The sequence below is a fragment of the Bombina bombina genome, chromosome 4, assembly GCF_027579735.1.
Source record: "Bombina bombina isolate aBomBom1 chromosome 4, aBomBom1.pri, whole genome shotgun sequence".
Classification (NCBI taxonomy): Eukaryota; Metazoa; Chordata; class Amphibia; order Anura; family Bombinatoridae; genus Bombina; species Bombina bombina.
Genome location: NC_069502.1, coordinates 991,904,039 through 991,930,562, shown reverse-complemented (window position 1 = coordinate 991,930,562; position 26,524 = coordinate 991,904,039). Strand labels below are relative to the sequence as shown.

The 26,524-nt window shown below is 38.4% G+C and overlaps 1 protein-coding gene across 1 annotated transcript in view; it reads right to left on the bottom strand.

Annotated features, from left to right (window-relative positions):
• LOC128658145 (protocadherin Fat 4-like) overlaps positions 1 to 26,524 on the bottom strand; it is a 651,406-nt gene that overhangs the window by 469,325 nt on the left and 155,557 nt on the right. The window contains exons 15-20 of the mRNA XM_053712644.1: positions 17,832 to 17,969; positions 12,730 to 12,946; positions 11,279 to 11,428; positions 8,187 to 8,338; positions 7,386 to 7,554; positions 6,074 to 6,282 (exon numbers count right to left, since the gene is read on the bottom strand). Of these exons, the coding sequence (XP_053568619.1) occupies positions 6,074 to 6,282; positions 7,386 to 7,554; positions 8,187 to 8,338; positions 11,279 to 11,428; positions 12,730 to 12,946; positions 17,832 to 17,969 (1,035 nt within the window). The remainder of the gene's footprint in view (positions 1 to 6,073; positions 6,283 to 7,385; positions 7,555 to 8,186; positions 8,339 to 11,278; positions 11,429 to 12,729; positions 12,947 to 17,831; positions 17,970 to 26,524) is intronic.

Below are 26,524 nucleotides of genomic sequence, written 5' to 3'. Positions count from 1 at the left end.
ATTCTATCAGCCAATCGGAAATTCAAGGGATGCCATCTTGGATGACATCCCTTAAAGGAACCTTCATTCTGGAAGAGCCGTTGATTAAAGAGGATGCTCCACGCCGGATGTCTTGAAGATAGAGCCGCTCCGCGCCAGATGGTTAAAGATAGAAGATGACGTCTGGATGAAGACTTCTGCCGGCTTCGCTGAGGACTTCTGCTGCTTCGTTGAGGATGGATGTCGGATCTTCAAAAACTGTAAGTTGATCTTCGGGGGTTAGTGTTATTTTTTTTTAAGGGTTTATTGGGTTGGTTTTAATTTTATATTAGGGTTTGGGCACTGAAAAAGAGTTAAATGCCCTTTTAAGGGCAATGCCCATACAAATGTCCTTTTCAGGGCAATGGGGAGCTTAGGTTTATTTAGATAGGTTTTTATTGGGGGGTGTTGGTTGTCTGGGTGGTGGGTTTTACTGTTGGGGGGGGTATTTGTATTTTTATTTACAGGTAAAAGAGCTGATTTCTTTGGGGCAATGCCCCGCAAAAGGCCCTTTTAAGGGCCATTAGCAGCTTATTGTAGGCTAGGGTTTTTTTATTTTTGGGGGGCTTTTTTATTTTTACAGGGCTATTAGATTAGGTGTAATTAGTTTAAATATTTGATCATTTATTTTTCATTTTGTGTAATTTAGTTAATTGTATTTAATTAAAGGGCCATAATACCCAAATGTTTAAACACTTGAAAGTGATGCAGTATAGCTGTAAAAAGCTGACTAGAAAATATCACCTGAACATCTCTATGTACAAAAGAAAGATATTTTACCTCAAAAGTTCCTCAGTAGCCACATCCCATTGTAAAGGACTTCTAAGCAGCATATCAGTATGTATGTCCCGGACAGCCGAAGGGATGAGCCTCGTGCACTCTCATGTTATTTCCCTATTCAGTGTAAGGAAGTTTACAATTAAATCTCATGAGAGTTAAGTGAAATCTCATGAGATCACAGTAAAAGAGTTCATGACCCAGCACTGCTGATGCTGATTGGCTGCTGTTCATTTCTTCCTTCTTTTTTTTACCTGCAGCTGAGCAGCAGCTGAGTATAACTTTTTACACAGAACTTACTCTGCTGAGCTGAGAAAATTGTGAGGTAAAATATCTTCCTTTTTTACATAGAGATGCTCAGGTGATATTTTCCTGTCCCTTTAATGTAATTGATTTAATTGTAGTGTAAGGTTAGGTGTTAGTGTAAGACAGGTTAGGTTTTATTTTAAAGGTAAATTTGTATATATTTTAACTAGGTAGCTAGTAAATAGTTAATAACTATTTACTAACTAGTCTACCTAGTTTAAATAAATACAAACTGAGCTGTGAAATAAAAATAAAACCTAAGCTAGCTACAATGTAACTATTAGTTATATTGTAGCTAGCTTAGGGTTTATTTTACAGGTAAGTATTTAGTTTTAAAAAAGGAATTATTTAGTTAATGATAGTAATTTTTATTTAGATTTATTTTAATTATATTAAAGTTAGTGGGTGTTAGGGTTAGACTTAGGGTTAGGTTTAGAGGTTAATAACTTTAGTATAGTGGCAGCGATGTTGGGGGCGGCAAATTAGGGGTTAATAAGTGTAATGTAGGTGTCGGCGATGCCGGGGACTGCAAATTAGGGGTGTTTAGACTCTGGGTTTATGTTAGGGTGTTAGGTTTAAACATAATTTTTCGTTTCCCCATAGGAATCAATGGGGCTGCGTTACTGAGCTTTACGCTCCTTTATTGCAGGTGTTAGGCTTTTATTTAGCCGGCTCTCCCCATTGATGTCTATGGGGAAATCATGCACAAGCACGTAATACCAGCTCACAACAGCGCTGGTATTGGAGTGCTGTATGGAGCTCGATTTTGCTCAACGCTCACTTATTGTCTGCTAATGCCAGCGCTATAGGGAGGTGAGAGGTGACAATAACTTGCAAGTTAGTACCGAGCCGCTCAAAACTCGTAATCTAGCTGAATATTATTACTTAATTACTAAAAGTGCAGATAAATATAAGCGGTTTCAGATCACCAAACAGACATTATGACATAAAAGACTTCAAGAGATAGAAAGGCACTATAGTAACATAGTAGATCAGGTTGAAAAAAGACTGATGTTCATCAAGTTCAACCTATAGAAATCTAATATATTTATAAAAATCTCCAGTTGAGCTTAATCCCACTTAAAGGTGACCCATTTAATACAAGCAATCATATTCATGAATTTTGTTTCTAGCCAGAAATGTATTCAAACAATTTTTAAATATATTTAGGGAGGGGTTATTGCTCTTACAGTGAAAAAACGTTTCCGTTGCAGGAGATGAAATCTCCTTTCCTCCAAACTTAAATTTTGACCTCTTGTCACAAACATTTTCGTGGAATAAACAGAGCTTCTGCCATCTCTGTATATTGGCCTTGAATATATTTATGTATAGTAATCATGTAACCTCTCAAGTGCCTTTTTTCTAGAGAAAATAGACCCAGTTTGGCTAGCCTCTACTCATATCATAAATTCACCATTCCCCTTATTAGCTTTGTGGCCCTTCTCTGAACTTTTTCTAGTTCTGCAATATCTCTTTTTGCGATCGGTCCCCAGAACTCCATATTCAAGATGAGGTTGTACCAGGGATTTATATAGTGACAGAATTATGCTTTCCTCCCTTGAATCAATGCCTCTTTTAATACATGCTAGTAAATTATTAGCCTTTGAAGCTGCTGCCCTGCATTGTGCACCCATCTTTAGCTTGCTATCTCAAAATTAAAATGTGTATGGGTTTCGGGTTTCCATTTGTACGTCCGGGTTTGAAGCAGAGTCAGGCCCAGACATGCAAATGTCCGGTTTGGTGGGAAACAAAAAGGTGGCATTGTGCATTTGTGTGTGTGTGTCTTTGTGTGGCAGTGTGTCTGTGTGTGTACGTGAGAGTGTGTGTCTGTGTTCAGGGCCGCCACTAGAAATTTTGGGGCTTCTTACTTAACCATTGATCAGGGCCCCCCCCCCCCCCTTTAACATGTGCAATTTTTGACCAAGTGACTAAAACGTATATGCATTTTTTTCTTAAGTGTAGTCAAACTTGGAAATATTGTAACGGTAGTAGCACACAAAAACAGAAACACGCAGACACACATAAGGATTCACATATAGACACTCTAGCAGACACGAAAATAAACACACAAACAAAATCTCAGACACAGACACTCAGCACTTGTTTACATTGACCTGACAAGTAATGAGGTAGACTACAGTTTTGTCAAAAAAAGGAGATTTACAAGACAAAATAGGGAATTCTGATTGTCTTTTTGTCAAGGAAGATGCCAACTATATGACATGCAGTGGCTGAAAGGAAAGGCCCTGAACTGCCTAAACAATAATTTAAAGGTTAAGTGGTGGATTGGTGACCAGAAAGGTCTCATTAGTCTCAAAGTCTGTAGAAAGATGTGAATAATCAGTAGTAAGGTCAAAATGTCCTAAAAAGGAACAGACAATGGATACACACACCCCCCCCCCAAACTCAAACACAAACTTGCCTCATACACCCAAGGAAACACCCACAGATACAGCCTCAGAAAACACACAAAGACATACACACTCACAGACACCCACAGAAAACACACAGACATACATACACACACACACCCTCACAGAGACAAAAGCACAAAGACATAAACACAGACACCCACAGAAACCTTCACAGGAGGTAAAATGTCTGCACATTGCCATCCCCTAAATCAACAGTGTGTGACATACATGATAAAAAAAATAGCAGAAATTAAGAGATCACTTTTTAAAGAATTATCGCCTAGATTTAGAGTTCTGCGGCCAAAGGGGTGCGTTAGCTACGCGTGCTTTTTTTCCCCCTGCTCCTTTTAAATATCGCTGGTATTTAGAGTTCACAGAAGGGCTGCGTTAGGCTCCAAAAAGGGAGCGTACAGGCATATTTACCGCCACTGCAACTCTCAATACCAGCGGTGCTTACGGACGCGGCCAGCTTCAAAAACGTGCTCGTGCACGATTCCCCCATAGGAAACAATGGGGCCATTTGAGCTGAAAAAAAACCTAACACCTGCAAAAAAGCAGCGTTCAGTTTTATTTTTTGTACTTTAGTTAGTGTATTTATTTGTATTTACTTGTAGGTATTTGTATTTAATTTATTTATTGATAGTATAGTGTTAGGTTTAATTGTAGATAATTGTAGGTAGTTTATTTAATTAATTTATTGATAGTGTAGTGTTAGGTTTAATTGTAACTTAGGTTAGGATTTATTTTACAGGTACTTTTGTAATTATTTTAACTAGGTAGCTATTAAATAGTTATTAACTATTTATTAGCTATTGTACCTGGTTAAAATATATACAAAGTTGCCTGTAAAATAAATATTAATCCTAAAATAGCTACAATATAATTATTATTTATATTGTAGATATATTAGGGTTTATTTTACAGGTAAGTATTTAGCTTTAAATAGGAATAATTTATTTAATAAGATTTATTTTATTTCGTTAGATAAACATTATATTTAACTTGGGGTGTTAGGGTTAGACTTAGCTTTAGGGGTTAATACATTTATTAGAGTAGCGGCGAGGTCCAGTCGGCAGATTAGGGGTTAATAATTGTAGGTAGGTAGGTAGCAGCGACGTTGGGGGGGGCAGATTAGGGGTTAATAAATATAATATAGGGGTCGGCGGGGGTTAGGGGCAGAAGATTAGGGGTTCTGCGGTCGGCAGATTAGGGGTTAAGTGTAGGTAGGTAGTGGCGATGTTGGGGGGGGGGGCAGATTAGGGGGTAATAAATATTATGTAGGTGTCGGCGGTGTTAGGGGCAGCAGATTAGGGGTACATAGGGATAATGTAGGTTGCAGTGGTGTGCGGTTGGCAGATTAGGGGTTAAAAAATTTAATAGAGTGGCGGCGATGTGGGGGGACCTCGGTTTAGGGGTACATAGGTAGTTTATGGGTGTTAGTGTACTTTAGAGCACAGTAGTTAAGAGCTTTATGAACCGGCGTTAGCCCAGAAAGCTCTTAACTCCTGATTTTTTTCTGCGTCTGGAGTCTTGTCGTTAGATTTCTAACGCTCACTTCAGCCAAGACTCTAAATACCGGCGTTAGAAAGATCCCATTGAAAAGATAGGATACGCAATTGACATAAGGGGATCTGCGGTATGGAAAAGTCGCGGCTGGAAAGTGAGCGTTAGACCCTTTCCTGACTGACTCTAAATACCAGCGGGCGGCCAAAACCAGCGTTAGGACCCCCTAACGCTGGTTTTGACGGCTAACGCAGAACTCTAGGCGTATATTTGTAAATGTGCAAACAAAAATACTTCTGTGAATTCAAAATTGTACATTATTGATCTGTCAGAATTGGTAGATGAAGAAAAGTACTTTTGAAAGGTTGACATATATTTGGGGTTCCCCCCCATTTTCCCCAACCAAGAGTACCACTTCAAATCTTGTGTACAAATGTTCTCATCTTTCAGCTCTACTTATGGATTTTGAAAATGCTTTATATGGTCTTGGTGGAACCAAGACCATGCTCAATAGCGCTCTGGTGGCTGCCAAAATGTAAAATAAATACATATATATTTTTTAAATAATAGTTGTGCTTGCCTCATGGGGCCCACTGGCCCCTGACAGGAGTCACCCTGTCCACCCCCTGATGGTGGCCCTGTCTGTGTTTTTCAGTGTCTTTCTGTGCGTGTGAGTCTGTGTATTGAAGTGTAGGTGTGAGAGAGTTATCCATGTGGGAGTTTGTGTTTATGTGCTATTATACATAGTGTCTACTCTGCAAAAAATGTTTTGCTGTGCACGACACAAGAGTGTTCAGGTTTGGCCTGAACTAAAGGAGGCAACCCTAATTGGAACTCACAGAGTATGTGGGTATCCTGCTGAAAAACAGTAAGAACTTTCACTAGTAGCATGTTTGCTAATGGATGTAAATTGCAAAAAATGCTTCTATTTAAAATTAAAATGCAAACATAATTTTGTATCTTTCTATTCCTTTTATGCTAATTTTTTAATGCTGCTTCTTATTTGTGGTAACAATATTTCTTCTTTACAGGAGAAATTCACCATACTATCTTACTTCCTTCAGTTTGACTTCCATGACAGGAGCTGGGAACACTGGTGCAAATTTGTTGTCATCTATCACAGTCACATGAACTAAAGCTTCACTGAATATATTAAGATTAGTGGAATCAGTTACTCTGACTCTTAAATCGATTGGGAAATCCAATGTGTTCAACACTTTCTTGGTCCTTATAGTGCCAGTAAATGGATCAATGCTGAAGTAATCTGGTTGAAGAAAACAGTAGTAATGAATTTGTATATATGTTACATGAAAACATGAATATTAAAAATCAGTATTATTATTAGACAATTCTATATCCTCTCATTTCACTAATACTTCTAGCATTAAATAAATAATGGCAAGGCCTATTAAATAGTTCCACAGTTATGTTGGTAGGCTCAATTCAAATATTCAACTATTGTTTTATAATGCATATACAATTGACTTCAACACAATCTGTAAAAATATGCTACTGCCATATTCATTGACCTTCCATGTGATTCCTCATTTGTTACATATTGTATATGCTTCTGATGACAACCTATATTTTTGGGATAAAATCCCCCCCCCAACATAAAAATCCCTAGTTGTTTCTTCTCTTTATAATACATAATTTTTAGCCTTAAAGGGACAGTCGAAATCAAACTTTCATTATACACCTACTGTATGTTACTCTCACCTGGGTAGCGCTTGCTGATTGATGGCTAAGGGGCTGAATTATCAAGCTTCAAATGGAGCTTGATGCCCCTGTTTCCACAAGAGCCTTCAGGCTTGCCAAAAACAGCAGTTATGAAGCAGCGGTCTCAAGATTGCTGCTCTATAACTGGTCAACTGCCTCTGAGGCTGCGGTCTGCAATCCGCCTAATCCTATACAATTGGGCTGATTGACATCCCCTGTTAGCAGCCAATTTGCCACAAATCTGCAGGGGGCAGCATTGCACAAGCAGTTCTGGTTGTGCAATGTTAAAAGCTGGCAGCGTACATTGTCGGCATTTAGCGATGTCTTTCGGACATGACACGCTAAAGCGTATCATGTCGGACAGACATTGATAAACTGGCCCCTAAATGTAGCCACCAATCAGCAAGCGCTATCCAGGGTTCTGAACCAAAATGGGCCAGCTCCTTAGCTTAGATTCCTGCTTTTTAAAATAAAGATAGAAAGAGAACTAAGAAAAATTGATAATAGGAGTAAATTAGAAAGGTACTTAAAATTGCATGCTCTATCTGATTCATGAAAAAAAAAAAAAGGTTTAGTGTCCCTACAAAAATAGGTTTAGGCCAATACAAAGCTGTACATTTAGTGTATACAAAATGTAAAAAAAAATACCTTTATCATTCCCTGATGTAAAGTAATAGTAAAGTGGTTTATTATACAAGGCACTAGTTTGTATAACCACTGTAGATGGTAAAGCGGAGTCACTTAAAGGTTCAGCTGTATAATAATCTGCTGAGAAAACAGGAACACTAACATTGCTTGAAGCTATTGTCACAAACACCTTGAAATAAAAAGAAAAAAAACATTTATAAGCAAAGTAACCTAATATCACATGATAGGAACTTCACACAAACTAAAAGTATTTATTAAAGGCCTACACCAAATTATGATAAATAATACAATTGATTAAATATTTTTCTCAACATAGCCAAAGAGAACACATAAAGGGCCACTGATACAATAGAATTGCACAATCCACAAATGAACAATAAAAAGACAATGCAATAATTTTAAATTATCAATAGAGAAATTTCAAAGATTGTCTCCATTTCCCTGTCCACTGTATCATGTGATATCCATCAGCCAATTACAGTCTCATACACTGAGAACTCTTGCACATGCTCAGTAGGAGCTGATGCTTTGGAATGTATGAATATAAAAAGTCTATGCCAACATTTCCTGACATCCATAGGAAAATAGCAGGCTGCAGCATCTAAACATTCTTCATTTAAAAAAAAATTAAAAAAATATGTGAGGTAAACTTTCTTGGTTACAATGTAAATTGAAACTAATACAGTTGTGTACTCCCTACTAATCCTAATTGGTTGGTAAGTATTGCCTAAAAATCCACCCCTAAATTGTATATTAAAAGAAAATAAAGCATTTGTATTCTAAGAAAGGTTTTGTTAGTACCTTGGTAGCAGTTGAAAGAGGTGGAACTCCAATATCTGTGGCTGTAATTGTCAGTGCATAACTTAGTAAGTTGTTGTGTTTAGGAAGGTCTTTTATTAAAAAGATGTGACCTGTAGAATTTGAAATCACAAATAATCCTTCGCTGTTTCCATCTAAGGAAATAAATAATTTATTACTTTTCAGAAATATGCAAACATTTCAAATGTAATTATCCTCTAGTCTTGGTATTTACAGTACAAATAGTCCAACTTGAAAGTACCTCATTATAAAATGTAAATAGTTTTAATTTTACTGTAGAATATTACTATTACTTTCTTTTATTCATAAAATGAAGCCCAGATTAATGTAATTACACATAGATTACAATATATTATTCATTACATTACAGAAATATAATTGATAGACAGGATGTATACAATTAAAGGGACATATTACTCAAATATTTTCATGAATCATGAATATGAAAGAGCAACAGTTAAACTTGTTAAAGGGACATAAAACTCAAAGTTTTTTTATTTCCTGTTTCAGACAGAGTCTACAATTTTAAACAACTTTCCAGTTTAATCCATTATCAATTATGCTAAATTCTCTTTGTATCCTTTATTGAAGGTGCAGCAATGCACTACTGGGAACTAGCTCAACACATCAGTAAACCAATGACAAGATGCATATGTCCAGCCACCAATCAGCAGCTAGCTCCCAGCTCCTGAGACAATCTATGTATCCTTTTTAACAAAGGATACCAAGAGAATTAAGCAAATTCGATAATATAAGTAATTTGGAAAGTTGTTTTAAGATGTATGCTCTATCTGAATCATGAAAGAGTTTTTGGGCTTTCATGTCCCTTTAATTTTCTTTGTGTGTGTGAAAAAAGTATAAGTAAAAGCTATTCAAATGTAAAGACATATAATACCTATATACTAAATCACTTGAAAGTGATGCAGCATAACTGTAAAAAGCTAACTTGAAAAGATCACCTGTATATCTCTGTGTAGAAAAGGAAGATATTTGGGGGACGATTTATCGTCGGTCGCACGGAAACAGAGGCATCAGGGGCCGTTCGGCCCTTGATTATTCGGCCCCTTTATCTTAACATTTCTTCATTTTACAAAACTAAGTGCTCACTGAACAGTTATACTTCAGCTACTGTCAGATACAGGTTGAAGAAAAAAAAAAACAATAGCCAATCAGCAGAGCTGAGGTCATGCTTTGCTTTGCTGTGATCTCTTGAGATTTTACTTAAATCTCGTGAGATGTCATATTAAACTTCTTTAAACTGAATAGGGAATTAATATGACTGTAACACTATCAAAACAAAGCGTGGCAGGAAACTGATGAAAAAGGCTAAAAGATAGCTTTTATTAAAGCACACAATAAAAAGGCACACATGGGGCCGTCCCTGGTGGCTTCGGTCTTACGAGTTTCATCTGACCTGCTTAATTATAGACCATGTTAATTAATATGACTATGCAAGCAGGGGCGAAATTACAGGGGGTGCAGAGGACGAAATTGCGACTGGGCCCAGCTTAAAAAAATAAAAAACGTTGACCTGCCACTGCCTGCACTGATATCATGTGAGTGTGACATGATGCTTCACTAGTAGTCTTTGACTACAGGAGTTAGTGTTTCTGTTTTACCCATTGGTGTTTATGTGTGTGTGTGTATGTTTGTGGAACCAGCAAATTACAGACCTTGTTACTACAGCATGGGGAGGCGGGGGTAAACAGTGTCACTATACAGTACCACTATATACAGTATGGGGGGGCGGGACCATGTCACAGATTACTGTGGTCACTTTATAAAGTACTGGGGTGTGTAGGGTCAGGCCAGCCATCTCACCAGATTGGGATATATTCATGGATTCCTGACAGATATCAGTGTTAAAATTTAACATGCAAATTTTGAGAAAAAATCGTTTGGAAATTACAAAGTGCTACTTGTACTTATTGCCCTATAACTTGCAAAAAAAGCAAAGAACATGTAAACATTGGATGTTTCTAAACTCAGGACAAAATTTAGAAACTATTTAGAATCTGTGTTTTTTTGGTGGTTGTAGATGTGTAACAGATTTTGGGGGTCAAAGTTAGAAAAAGTGTGTTTTTTTCCGTTTTTTCATCATATTTTATAAAAAAAATTAGAGTAAATTATAAGATATGATAAAAATAATGGTCTCTTTAGAAAGTCCATTTAATGGTGAGAATATATGTGGGTACAGTAAATGAGTAAGAGGAAAATTACAACTCAAACAACACCGAAATGTAAAAATATCCTTGGTCCCAAACGGTAAGAAAATTGAAAAGTACCATGGTCATTAAGGGGTTAAGCAGGAAACGTAGATAGGTACCTGGAATTTTAATTAGTTCTGTTAAATAGTAAAAGAGGGATTTGTATTAGAAAATCAGGAATAACTAGTAGAAAGTGATGTCCACACACCAATACCAAACTCCAACCTTTATTCGTAGCAACCTTTGCTAGTTCCCTAAAAGCTTAAGGTCAAGGACCACTCCTGTGGGAAGCAGAATTGAGAGGGGGTGAAGTAAGTAAAGGGAAGTAAAAGTGAAAAGTCAATCCTTGCGTTTTTTAAATGCCAGGATTGACTATTGAAACAAATAAAGGGGACTTTCATTCATGAAATATAACATACTCCTTTATTTGTTTTAAAGCTCCATTATTTGTTTCAAGCGATCGCCGTTCTGAGCTGCTAAGGCAGCCCCTGGCACAACGCTGTTTTGCTAGAGAGGTGTCGTTTTCACCTCTTAGCCAATAGCCGTGCGGTAAATCCGGCTTGGTGTCTTTGGGAGCCAGATTTCCTGCACGCTATTTACTAAGAGGTCACCTCTTAGCAAAATACATTTCTGCTGTGGGCTGCCTGAGCGGTGATCAATTGAAACAAATAAAGGAGCTTTCTGCATGAATTATTGTTATACTTCATGAATGAAAGTCCCCTTTATTTGTTTCAATAGTCAATCCTAGCGTTTTACAAACGCTAGGGTTGACTTTCACTTTAACTCTGGCGTTAACCAAAGGGCAGAAAATATTTGAAGTATGGCTATTGAAGAAGACTTTTACTGGTGTTTGTCACTGATAAATACCTGTAATAGAGTAATGAATTCCATCTTTTTCATCTGTTACATTTAGATCAATAACAAGGCTGCCTGGGTAGGAGGATTTGTTCAGCATTACTTTATTATATGTGGGATGTTCAAATGTAGGACCTTCATCATTCATATCTTCTACATGCACTAGGAAAATAATTGTAGTAAAAATAAATTAAACAGATCAAAACAGTGGTTGGTGCTTAATACTAGTTCTGTCTTAAAGAAGGCAGCTCCTCTGACTGAATATGTTGAGCTTGCTTTAATTTTTTTAAGTAAATAAACAGTTTGGCCTATATTATAAGTTGTCTTCTGTGAGCAGGGGTGCAGCAGCATTTTTAACAGCATTACAGTATGTGTTGCGCTCTTCTTTCTCCTTCTATGCATAGTCGGCCTTAGTGTTAGGCCAAATAGGTGTCCGGGAAATTAGTTTTTGGCAACATAGTGGCCCTGCCCACCAACTTTTTCCTTGAATAGCTGGATATTATACCACTTACACAACTGCAATTTCTCTAGGTGTCAAGTGCAGGAACCTCCCTTCCCTTCACCCTCTGCCTGCCCCTTTGTGGTGCTGTCAGCCTCAGCATAAACAGGAGGGAGAGGGGACAGGCAACAATGAACATGTAAAATGGACAGCAGGACTGTTTTAACCCCCTTTGCAATCCCTCCTCTTACACTCTAATCTTTTCCTCTTCTTTCTCTAATCTCTCACTCCCCCCCCTGTGTTTTCTCGGTTTACCTAATTTCCCCCTCCCACTTGTACCCTCCTTTGTCTCTTTTCTTGCTTTCCTCTCTATCTCTTATCACTCTCAATGCCTTCTAATTCTCCCCTCTTCTTTCTCTTACTTTCTCTTCTCTCTTTTCCTCCTCTTTTCCCCTTCTTATCTCTCTACATACACTTTTCCAACTCTATCATCTCGTTCCTCTCTCTCTCTCTTCCTTCTCTTGTTCTTCTTCTATTTTCTTTCCACTCTCTCTGCATTCTGTCCTCTAGACTAAACTCTGTCTTCTCTTGTTGTCACCTCTCTCTCTCTCCCCACACAACCAGGTGTACAATATCTGAATTTTGCCTAAGGCCTCACCAACTCTAGAGCCACCACTGCTTTCGATGTGTAGAATAAATGAAAAGAAAATACCCTTTTGACAAGCGGAAAGAGTTTCTAAAGGCCTAAAAACAAGAGGTCCCTTGATAATGTCTAAACGAATGCTCTTTGGTTAGATTGTATTGCTCTATCATGTTAGTTTCCTTTACATTTATATGTGGCTCCTCCTGTTGCTCTACCTGAAGATCGTACAATGGATGGAGAAGTTATCTACTGAGTGGCTACAGTTTTGAAATGAAGGAGAGTACTAGTTTTATTAAACACATTATATGCACTTTACATATTAAATTATTTTTGGACTATACAACATCTTTCTTTGAATGTAAACATGCGATCTATCATTACCAATGACTGTTGCAGTACTCTGAAGATGAGTATTTTCTGGGTTGTATGCTATAACTTCCAGGGTATATTGTGGATATTTTTCATAATCTAAAGGTTGAAGTGTTGATAAGCTCCCAGAATTCTCTCCAATGTAAAATAAAGAAGAAGATATTGTAAAGGAATATAAAATTTGAGCATTGTTTCCAGTGTCTTGATCAGTCGCCAAAACATTCAGAATCTAAACAAAACAATTCAACAGAAAGGTTAGACATGCATTTAAAACTGGCGCTATATTTTTTACATTTAAAATGATGGTAAACTTTCCCCTTTATAAAATCAGATACAGAATGTTAGTGATATTTTAGATGGAGTTTAATTCATCAGTTGTAATGAAGTTGCACTATAACTTACTTTTTAATATAGATATGAAATACCCTACACTGCCACCCACTTCAAAAGTAGATTTTTCTATGAGCTAATTGTCATGAGATGCAGGACACAGCAAAGAGGGTACAACACTATTTTATTGTACAGCATGTACCATTGATCTCACTTAGTAACTGCGACATAGACTAACGGACCTAAGCCCCTCCCCTATCCGGTGACGTCACTTCCCACTCTCATCACATCTTCCCCCTTTTCAAAGGACAAGGCATACATTTTTTTTCCATTTAGATACAACAAATAACATGGTATACAAAAAGCATACAACAACAGTTTTGCATAGAACATAACAAATAACAGGTTAAAGAGAATATCTGCATAAACAACATGAATTACATCCTGACTTGAACATCAGGGTAGACTACCCTAGTCCACAGTGACCGTGGGATTATTCTGCCCATACTTCCAGTTACTGTTCTAACTAATGTTAATCCCGATATCGGGCCAGAAGTTTCACCACTCTTCCACTTGATGTAACTCTACATGAACTGTCCTCTGATAGAGAAGAAGGTGATTGAGAGTCCGCTGGAGGCAAAGACATATCCCCGCTGTGATCTTGCTGAGGGGAAGGCACCCCTTTTAAAACAGGGGATTCTACCAGCGGTGGTACTGAGGCATCCAGTTCCAAACTCTCAGGTACAGGCTGAAGATGTTTACGATTTCGACGTGTAACTGTCCCTCCATCAGTAAGTACTACATAAGACCTTGGTTCTGGAGAGCGTCCAATTACCGTAGCAGGCGTTTTCCATTTCTTCTCATCATCCAGTTTAATTCTGACACTTTGCCCCGCATTAAGCTCCTGCAAGGGCCTCACAGAATGTCTCCTGTCATAGAAGAATCGATAGCCCCTTTTTGCCTCTTCATCCCTCCTAAGGACCTTGTCCCGAGGAATAGAGCTAGTTGGCTGGAAGACACCCACAGAGGGTAAGGTGGTGCGCATCTGGCATCCTAGCATCAGCTGTGCCGGGCTAAACTCCGTGGCTTGAATGGGAGTCGCCCTATAGGACAAGAAGGCCAGGTATGGCTCAGATTGCTTCAAAATGAACTTTGTTGTTTGAACTGCCCTTTCAGCCATTCCATTGGCCTGCTGGTAATGTGGACTTGACGTGAAATGTACAAAATCATATTCTCTGCTGAAAGAACTGAACTCTGTGGAAGCGAACTGCATTCCGTTATCACTCACCAACTCCATTGGTATGCCCCACCGGGCGAACAAGCTTTTGAGACGAGTGCTAACGGCTTGACTTGTGATTTCATTCAAGGGTGCAATCTCCAAATACCTGGAATAGTAGTCAATCACGACTAGGTACTTTTTCCCGTGCAGTTCGCACAAATCAGCAGCTATTTTCTGCCACAGGCCAGCAGGCAGCGGTGTAGAAATCAAGGGCTCCCTTCTCTGAGTAGGCCAGCATTCCTGGCAAAAGGCACATTTAGACACATGGCTTGTGATGTCAGAACTGATCCCAGGCCACCATACTGCCGTAGCTGCCCTTTCTCTGCACTTTGTAATGCCTAAGTGGCCATCATGAATCCTGTTTAACATCTCCTGCCGCATGCTGACAGGAATAACAATGCGGTCCTGGAACAGCACTAACCCATCCAGCTCCATGAGCTGCGACCTTTCTTACTGGTAAGAACTTAAAGATATCCAGGCTGCCCGACTCTCGGGCCAACCTTCTTTTATATACTTTATTACTTCTTGAAGGTCAGTATCTAAATATGTCTCTTTTCTTATTTGTTCTAGCTTCCCTGAAGAGATGGATTTGGAGGCCAGAACTGAATCTACATACACTTTCACATCTGATTCCGTTGAAGACTCTTCAGCAGCAGCCAGCGGGAGCCTGGAAAGTGTATCTGGCACAACCAGTTGTTTCCCCCGGAACATGCACTGCCTGAACATTGAACCTGAGCAGCCTCATTAGAAGTCTCTGGCATCTTAGGGGTGTTTTGTCAATATCATAGGAGTTGATTAGAGGGACTAGCGGTTTATGGTCAGTCTCCAGACTAAATTTCTCTAAACCTACTAGGTAATGCTGAAAGCGCTCACAGACCCAAACTGCAGCCAGGCACTCTTTCTCAATTTGGGCGTATTTTGACTCATCAGCCGTCAGTGTACGGGAACAGTAGGCGATGGGCTGTAGTTTGTTTTCATTCAACTGCAGGAGGGTGGCCCCTAACCCATAACTGCTTGCATCAGCACTAGTTACAGTCTTTTTGGAAGGGTCGTAGAGCCCCAACACTGGGGCAGTCCCCAGCAGGGACTTGACTTGCATAAAAGATTCTTCCTGTGAAGGTCCCCAGACCCAGGCAACATCTTTCTTTAGCAACTCTGTGATAGGGTGTAGTATTGTGAACAAAGCTGGAAGTAACCTGCCCACATAATTTACAAGGCCCAATATTTGTCTCAGCTCATGTACATCAGAAGGACTTTTCATCTGTTCAATAGCACAAATTTTCTTGGGGTCTGGCTTCATGCCATCCCCCATTGATGATATGCCCAAAGTAACATAACTCAGCTTTCCTAAAATGGCATTTCTCTTTATTTAGCTTCAGCCCGGACTCTCTGATAGTCTGCAGCACACAGCTCAATCGCTGATCATGTTCCTCCAATGTAGACCCATACACTAAGATGTCGTCCATGATGACTGCCATGCCCATGTAGTCTCTTAGGAGAGAACTCATTTCACTTTGAAAGATTTCCGGAGCAGAGGATATCCCGAAGGGGAGTCTGCAGAAGCAAAACCGACCTACTGATGTAATAAAGGTAGTCAGTTTGCGGCACTTTGGATCTAGGGGTATCTGCCAGAAGCCGCTGGAAGCATCCAGTGTTGAGAAGAACTTCGCCCCAGCCAATTTCGGAGCTATGTCTTCAAGTGTCGGCAGCACATATCTCTCTCTCTCTTAACCTCCTCATTCAGCCTTTTCAAGTCTACCCAGATCCGTGCACAATGGGTGCACCCCAGTCAGTTGCTTCAACAACCTTTTCAATAACTCCCATATTCTTAATACGCAGAAGCTCCCTCTCCACTTGAGGCATGAGCGGGAACGGAATTCTACGTGGATTGGTAATGCTGTATGGGACTGCGTCACTTTTAAGTAATATTCAGACTGGGTTGCAATTCAGTAGGCCAAAGTCACCAAACATATCTTCTGAAATCTCATTGACTCTGGCGACTAGGCCCAAACCACATCCTGCTTTTCTGCTCAATAGGTTGTTAACACACTGACCTCTAATCACATGCACCCACATGGTGAATTTCCTCTGCTCGCAGCTGGCAAGAAATTTCCCCGCGCAATCAATGCGGACACCAGGACTATGGACTTTTGTTGTAACTTTCGCCAGCTAAGGCTGCCGAGGCAGTTTTATGAACGCTGCAAGGGATATAACAGTGATGTCTGCTCCTGTGTCAATCTTAAAGGCAACTTTGGCTCCCATTACAGTAAGAGTAACCCTCCAATCTTCATCTGAACCAGGCCGTTCAACAACAGACCCTACAAAGGATACTTCTTGGCCCTCCTGGTCGCTATCCACCTGCATCTCCTTATAATATTCAGTTTTACACACCACTACAAAATGGCCCATTCGGTTCCATTTTCTACATTTTTTGTCTTTAGCAGGACATATGACACTCTGATCATAGGTACGGTTGCACCGTGTACAACGGGCATGCTGCGCCCATCCCACTTCTGACACCATGTCATGAGATGCAGGACACAGCAAAGAGGGTACAACACTATTTTATTGTACAGCATGAGAATATACATCTGGTACCATTAATCTCACTTAGTAACTGTGACATAGATGGACCTAAGCCCCGTCCCCATCCAGTGACGTCACTTCCCACTCATCACACTAATGGTTTGAACTGTTCTCCAATCAGCTTTTTTTCCATTTTGTTGTAGCTAGAGCACTGATTGGATAATTCAAACCATTAGCTCATAGAAAAATTGACTTTTGAAGTGGGCGGCAGAGTGCGGGTTATTTGAATTTCATATCTATATTAAAAAGTAATTTATAGTGCATCTTCATAACAACTGATGAATTAAACTCCATCTAAAGCACTAACCATCCGGATCTGGTTTTATAAAGGGGAGAGTTTAACATCATTTTAAGATGCATTTGTATATAAAATGCAGCAAGTTTTTCAGCAAAATTTTTTCAACCTGTCACTAAGCTTAATTATTTCATGTAATGCAATATTTTGCACTGGTGGGTTTTATAAAAAAAAACTCATCAATTGTACTGACAAAAACATACACACCCTGGCACTTTAACCCCTTCCCGCACTTAGGACATTCCATGCCCTCCTTACTGTGCTGGGCTTTAGCACCGTTAGGATGGCATGGAACGTCCTAGCCGTTATGCTGTCCTGAAGCCATAACTGCTTCCTAACTGGGATTGCGGGCTGGAGGGCGTGCCTAGCATCAAAGGCACTCCCCCCAGACACAATCCCTTCATTGAAATCACGTGATCACATGTGTGATTGCCTGATTTCAATTTTTTTTACTTATTTGTTTACATCAGAACTTTGTACCGATGTAAAAAATAAGTACCGGCAGGAGGGGGATAACATTAAAAAAAGCATTCAATGTGTTTACCAGTACTTCAAACACACAACGTGTATGTCTAACCACAAATAACCATCAAATAAGATGCAGGAAAAAAATGACCACATTACCACATGTGGAGGCTGATTTTCTTTCACTGTTACACTTATTGATCTATCTTGGAATACAGGAGGATTGTCATTAACATCTTGAACTGTAATATGCAGTAGTACAGAAGAAGAGAGAGGTGGACTCCCAGAATCCATGGCCTGTGAAGAAGAAACAGCTGTGAATATACTATTTTAGACAACTGTATAATACAAAATGTGTGACTATGACTATATAACAAGCTAATATACAGTAAGGAGGCGTTACCATTATTATTTATTGAAAAATATATGTTTCTTTCTATTGAATGATATTTATCGATTTTGCTTTTTCTTGTAAGTGAGCTATAATTCAGAACATGGTGCAGCTACCCTTGGTAAAATATTTGCTGCAAATTAACATCATTTTTGTTACATTTGCTTACATTTATATTAACACTAACAGGAAATATGTATGTATCTGATACTGCAGTATACTTGCCTATTGCCTAATTGGGCAGCCCCTACAGAGGAATTGGTTGAGAGAAGCAAGCCCCCAAAACCATAAAATTGACAAGTAGGTTTATTTTGCAAAGGAAGATCCATAATAGCTTGAATTTATGCATTTTAAAAGACACGTGGAGATAAATTGTCTTTAATGTTCATTAAACTATTATTTTATTTGCTTTTAGATATATTACACTTTTTTGGAAAGCTAAATTAATGTGCTCAAAGTATAAAGCGTGAGCATTACAAGTTGAAAATAAAAGTTTGAGTGTGAGCAAAAAAATGACGCGCGCTAACATTGGAGCCCTTCCTGGTCCAACACCTCGTCATATACCATATCCCTTTCAACTCATTTAAAACATTTTTATAAATATTAAAACTATATATATTTATTAAAAAGTGTATATATGTGTGTAATAGTTCATTTTAATGTGTTTATGCTTGTGAACATTCTTTTAACCCTTACACTTTACTTCAGGTCTCAAGTTGAGCTAAATATTCTAGTGCAGTTTTGGCTGTCACGCAAATGCAAACTATAACTTTCATATTGTAAAATGAGCGCAAGTTAGCACATTTGCGATATCCAATGAAAGTATAGGTTGTGCAAGAGCGATGTCGGCCATGCTAACCCTTCTCTGGTAAAAACGCTTTACCATGGACTTGTAATATCAACTCCTGTACTAATGATAGCGCGGTACGTCCATATTGCATAGCGATCCGCTTGTAATCTGGCCACTTGTCTTTTTCTGAATCTGTCAGACAGTAGTGATATTAACTAGTATTGTATAAATCACAAACGGCTACGGCTTTTAACGCGAAAAAATGGAAATTCAGCATAATGGCCAGGAACGCATATTACAAGTCGTGTCGGTATAGCTATACCGCAAGCATTTTAGCCTGTAACGCAACGCAATGACATTTTTGTGTGGGATTTTCATAGCGCCGGTATTACAAACACGATCCATACCGCCATCTGAGAGCAGTAGTTATGGATTTTGCGAAACAAAAATGTTTCACAAAACTCATAACTAAACTGTTACAAAGTACACTAACACCCATAAACTACATATTAACCCCTAAACCAACGCCCTCCTGCATCGCAAGCACTATATTAAACGTATTAACCCCTAATCTGCCACCCACATCACGACTATTAAATAAACCTAATAACCCCTAATCTGCCGCCCAGCCACATCTCCAACACTATTTAAATATATTAACCCCTAATCCGCAGCTACCCAACATCGCCTCCACTATAATAAAGTTATTAACCCCTAAACCTCTGGGCCTCCCACATTGCCGCCACTAAATGAACCTATTAACCCCTAAACCTCCTGCCTCCCACATCGCTGCCACTAAATAAATCTATTAACCCTAAACTGCCAGCCCCCCCACATCGCAAAACACTAAATTAAACTAACCCTAAACCTAACACCCCCCTAACTTTAAATTAAAATTACAATATAACTATATTTAAATAAATGAAAACTTACCTGTGAAATAAAACTAAATCTAACATTAAACTATAAATTAAACTAACATTACTATTCTAATAAAATAAAAAATACTACCAATTAAAATATCTAAATTAAAAATTTAAAAAACCTAACACTACGAAAAAAAAATAAAACTCTAAAATTACAAAAAAATCCCCACTAAACTACTAAACTTACAAAAAATAATAAACGTAAATTATCAAAAATAAAACCAATTACAACTAATCTAATATCCCTATAAAAACACCCCATAGCCTACAATAAACTACCAATAGCCCTTAAAAGGGCCTTTTGTAGGGCATTGCCCTTAAGTTAAACAGCTCTTTTACCTGTAAAAAAAAATACAAAGTCCCCCCAACAGTAAAACCCACTACCCGACCAACCCCCCAAAATAAAAACCCTAACTCTAAAAAAAAAAAACTAAGCTACCCATTGCCCCTAAAGGGGCATTTATATGGGCATTCAGCTCTTTTTCACTGCCCTTAAAAGGGCATTCAACTCTTTTCCCAAAGCTCAAAGCTCAAATGTAACTTTTTTCCCCCATAGACATTAATGGGGTTGCGTTACAGAGATTTTCCTTCTGCATTCGTAATGGCAGCGCTATGGAAAATGAAATAAGGCAACTTTTTTGGCGTTAGTTTCGCACCCTGTTTAGAGCAAAACTCGTAATCTAGGTGAAAGTTTCTTTCACTGTTGATATTTTCTCTCAGACTTTTGCAGTGTTTCCCTATTTTTCTTTCCTTGTTTATATAATTTTAGGGGTGCTGTATTAAATTATATAAGTATCTGTTACTTGATATTTTACTAGACAGTTACCAGAAGAAAAAAAGATTGTTTCAATTTAGAGAAAATAAATAATTTAGAGAAATTAACGGCTAGATTACGAGTTGTGCATTAGGGTAAAAAAGCAGCGTTAAGAGGTCCTAACGCTGCTTGTTTACGCCCGCTGCTATTACGAGTCTTGCAGGTTTAGGGTAAACGCACACTTTTTTTGGCCTTACCGCAAACCGACTTACGTAAACTGTGTAAAGTCTTTTTTCTATGGGACTTCCATAGCGCCGGCATTATGAGTCTGTCCTGGGAGGCCAAAAAGTGAGCTGTACACCCTACCCTGTCAAGGTCCGTAACGCATTCTAAAGTCAGTAGTTAAGGGTTTTATGGTACAACGCCGTAACATAAAACTCATAACTAAAGTGCTAAAAAGTACACTAATACCCATAAACTACCTATTAACCCCTAAACCGAGGCCCTCCCGCATCGCAAACACTATAATAAAATTTTTAACCCCTAATCTGCCACTCCGGACACCGCCACCTACATTATATTTATGAGCCCCTAATCTGCTGCCCCCAACATCGCCGACACCTACATTATATGTATTAACCCATAATCTGCCGCCCCCAATGTCGCCACCTACCTACACTTATTAACCCCTAATCTGCCGCCTCCAACGTTGCCGCCACTATAATAAACATATTAACCCCTAAACCGCTGCACTCCCGCCTTGCAAACATTAGTTAAATATTATTAACTCCTAATCTGCCATCCCTAACATCGACGCCACCTACCTACATTTATTAACCCCTAATCTGCCGCCCCCAATGTCGCCGTCACTATATTAAAGTTATTAACCCCTAAACCTAAGTCTAACCCTAACTTAAATATAATTTAAATACCTATAAAATAAACCCTAAGCTAGCTACAATATAACTAATAGTTACATTATAGCTAGGTTAGGATTTATTTTTATTTTACAGGCAAGTTTGTATTTATTTTAACTAGGTAGAATAGTTATTAAATAGTTATTAACTATTTAATTACTACCTAGCTAAAATAAATACAAAAGTACCTGTAAAATAAAACCTAACCTAAGTTACACTAACACCTAACACTACACTATAATTAAATAAATTAACTAAATTAACAACAATTAAATCAATTAAATTAAATTAGCTAAAGTACAAAAACAAACAAACACTAAATTACAGAAAATAATAAACAAATTGCAAGATATTTAAACTAATTACACCTAATCTAATAGCCCTATCAAAATAAAAAAAGCCCCCCCAAAATAAAAAAAACCTTAGCCTAAACTAAACTACCAATAGCCCTTAAAAGGGCCTTTTATGGGGCATTGCCCCAAAGTAATCAGCTCTTATACCTATAAAGTCAGGATTGAGCTTGCATTCTATTGGCTGTTGCAATCAGCCAATAGAATGCGAGCTCAATCCTATTAGCTGATTGGATCAGCCAATAGGATTGAACTTCAATCCTATTGGCTGATTGCATCAGCCAATAGGATTTTTTCTACCTTAATTCCGATTGGCTGATAGAATTCTATCAGCCAATCGGAATCTAAGGGACACCATCTTGGATGACGTCACTTAAAGGTACCTTCATTCGTCTTTAGTCGACGAAAGAAGAGGATGCTCCGCGTCGGATGTCTTGAAAATTGACCCGCTCTGCGCCGGATGGATGAAGACTTCTCCCGGCTTTGTTGAGGACTTCGGCCCGGCTTGGATGAAGACTTCTCCCGGTAAGTCGATCTTCAGGGGATTAGTGTTAGTTTTTTTTTAAGGGTGTATTGGGTGGGTTTTATTTTTAGGTTAGGGTTTGGGCTTGCAAAAGAGCTAACTGCCCTTTTAAGGGCAATGCCTATCCAAATGCCCTTTTCAGGGCAATGGGGAGCTCAGTTTTTTTTAGATAGTATTTTATTTGGGGGGTTGGTTGTGTGGGTGGTGGGTTTTACTGTTGGGGGGGTTGTTTGTATTTTTTTTTACAGGTAAAAGAGCTGATTACTTTGGGGCAATGCCCCGCAAAAGGTCCTTTTAAGGGCTATTGGTAGTTTAGTTTAGGCTAGGGTTTTTTTTATTTTGGGGGGGCTTTTTTATTTTGATTGGGCTATTAGATTAGGTGTAATTAGTTTAAATATCTTGTAATTTGTTTATTATTTTCTGTAATTTAGTGGGGGGGGGGGTTGTACTTAAGCTGATTTAATTTAATTGATTTTATTGTTGTTAATTTAGTTAATGTATTTAATTATAGTGTAGTGTTAGGTGTTAGTGTAACTTAGGTTAGGTTTTATTTTACAGGGAAGTTTGTATTTATTTTAGCTAGGTAGTTATTAAATAGTTAATAACTATTTAGTAACTATTGTACCTAGTTAAAATAAATACAAACTTGCCTGTAAAATAAAAATAAATCCTAAAATAGCTACAATGTAACTATTAGTTATATTGTAGCTAGTTTAGGGTTTATTTTATAGGTAAGTATTTAGTTTTAAATAGGAATAATGTAGTTAATTATAGTAATTTTCTTTAGATTTATTTAAATTATATTTGTTAGGGGGTGTTAGGGTTAGACTTAGGTTTAGGGGTTAATACATTTAGTATAGTGGCGGCGACGTTGGGGGCAGCAGATTAGGAGTTAATAAATGTAGGTAGGTGGCGTAGATGTTAGGGACGGCAGATTAGGGGTTAATAATATTTAACTAATGTTTTCGAGACGGGAGCGCGGCGGTTTAGTGGTTAATATGTTTATTATAGTGGCGGCGACATTGGGTGCGACATATTAGGGGTTAATAAATATAATGTAGGTGGCGGGCGATGTCGGGGGCAGCAGATTAGAGGTTCATAAGTATAATGTAGGTGGCGGCGGTGTCCGAAGCGGCAGATTAGGGGTTAATAAGAATAATGTAGGTGTCGGCGATGTCAGGGGCGGCAGATTAGGGGTTAATAAATGTAAGATTAGGGGTGTTTAGACTCGGGGTTCATGTTAGGGTGTTAGGTGTAGACATACATTTTATTTCCCCATAGGAATCAATGGGGCTGCGTTAAGGAGCTTTACGCTGCTTTTTGGGAGGTGTTAGACTTTTTCTCAGCCGGCTCTCCCCGTTGATTCCTATGGGGAAATCGTGCACGAGCACATACGACCAGTTTACCGCAGACTTAAGCAGCGCTGGTATTGGAGTGCGATAATGAGCAAAATTTTGCTCAACGCTCACTTCTTGTCTTTTAACGACGGCTTTGTAAAAACTCATAATACCAGCACTGTAGGGAAGTGAGCGGTGAGGGAAAACTGCTCGTTAGCACCGCATAGCCTCTAACGCAAAACTCGTAATCTAGCCATTTATAAGGAATAATTTAGACTATTAAATAAATGAAAAAATTCAAATAAATATCCTAGTGCAGCGAAGTGGGTTAGTTTTTTTAATGTTATCCCCTTCCTGCCGGTACTTATTTGTTACATAGGTACAAAGTTCTGATGTAAACAAATAAGTAAAACAATTGAAATCACGCAATCGCACATGTGATCGCGTGATTTCAATTATGGATTGGGTCTGGGAGGAGTGCCTTTGATGCTAGACACGCCCTCCAGCCCGTGACCACAGTTAGGAAGCAGTTATGGTTTTAGGACAGCATAACGGCTAGGACGTTCCATGCCATCCTAATGCAGCACTATGGAGAGTGAAATAACGCAAATTTTTTGGCGTTAGTTTCGCACCCTGTTTAGCGCAATACTCATAATCTAGGTGAAAGTTTCTTTCACTGTTGATATTTTCTCTCAGACTTTTACAGTATTTCCCTATTGTTCTTTCCTTGTTTATATAATTTTAGGGGGGCTGTATTAAATTATATAAGTATCTGTTAATTGATATTTTATTAGACAGTTACCAGAAGAATAAAAAGCTTGTTTCAATTTAGAGAAAATAAATAAATTTAGAGAAACTAAATAAGGAATAATTTGGACTATTAAATTAATTTAAAAATTCAAATAAATATCCTAGTGCAGCGAAGTGGGTTAGTCGTGCAGCGATGGGCATCAAAGTGTAAATATATATGTCTATGAATATATAAATATATATTTATGTGTTTATATGTGTATATACACATATTAACACTTAAATATATATGTATATAAGCAGTGAACACACAGTCCCCATAGGCCGCAATGTAAAAGCACTTTTCAGTGCCGTTTTTTTTCTAACACCCCACACCTACACACTTTAGACCCTTAAAATTACTGAAAAAAAGGCATTTTATCTCCAAGGTGTGCTATGCCAATAACTATCAAGCACATTCCAGCCAAAATGATCATTGCATATCAGCATCATGAACATTTGGAAAAAGGCTAATAACAAAAAAGACTTTTGAACTTTATATCGAGACATCGCTTTTCCTTTTACCCTTTATTGTGTATTTTAGGGGGGAAACTTTTTTTAATATATAATTCAACCATGAACAGATGTCCGAGTAAGATTATTTGCATAGAGAGATAATTTGTGAAAATGCTACACTTGTGATTGTATAAGGCAGCGATATCCAAACATCACCAGTCCAACAGGAATATGGCTTTTTGGCCTCACCGGGCTTGCAGCCCCTCAGTCTGGTGATATATTCCAAAAAAAGGGGTGGACCCGCAAAGTGATGCAAGTGGTGATGTGTCTCACATTGGAAATAATGGGGATTGTGGCTTCTGCTCAAAGCTGCTGACATCACCACTTGTCACCACTTTAAGTGCTCGGGGGGGTCCGTATTTGAGTTCCTACACATCACACACAGTGCGCTCACTGAAACTAAAAACTGTTTTTGTGTAGAAACACTTTAAATAATGCCTGTATAACCTTACTCACTAAACCTACACGCCCTGTCTCACACTGAAAAGGTGGTGAAACAAACGTGGCTGAAACCTTACACGTAACCTGCACTTCAGAAATTGGAAAATATCGCACTACTGGCAAAATGCAGGTTACAACCAGGAACGACCAGATAACTCATGTCTCTTCACTATACCTGACTAATAAAGTTAAAAAAACAAACAAAATCTCCCTATTATAATAATATATAGGAGCTATGTTGATACATGTATATATCACGGGTAAAGTCAGAAATCTGGGTAATTCTAGGATTACCTGGGTAAAACGGACATTACCCAAGAGGCTGTGGGTAAAGCCTGATGTCCTGTAATTTCCCCATCTACACTATTACTTTTGCCTCTGCCTGGGAGGTTGAAGGGGGGTGTCCCACCGATCCTCTGGCATCCACCCCATGTGAACCTTGGGAAATGAGGTTTACAAGGGGACCTTCACCCAGGCAGAAGCAAAAAAGATAGTGAAGATGGGGGAATTATAGTGCATGCTATATATGTTTGATGCAGTGACTATGCACTCTGAGGGGATTTTTGATCATACATCGGGCTTTACCCACAGCCCTTTGGTAAGGTCTGTTTTACCCAGGTAATCCTAGGATTACTCAATATCTGACTTTACCCAAAAAATATACAATGTTAAAATTATATTCATTTTCATGTATATTGTTTATTATTTTAATAATTTTTTAGAAATAAAAATGCTTTTTTGCGAGACTTCGATAACAAATATATATATTTACATTTATAATTATATATTTGTTTTTAATCATAAAAAGAACACGCAAAATGAAAATGCATATAATTCGAATATTGTATAGACATGAAATACTATTAACCCCTTATGCGCCCTAACCCCTAGCACAACCTAACCCCACTACACTATCAATCACTAATCTACTATAACCTAAAGACCTAACTACCCCCTAACATCTAAACCGTCACAACCCCCCAACTCAAACTACGTCTACACTACTTAACTACAGTATCTAACAACTACAAAAATAGCAAACACTAAAATTACAAAACAAAACAAAGCACTACCAAAAATAAAAAACAGTTATGCCTATCCTAAAAGTCCCCTTAAAA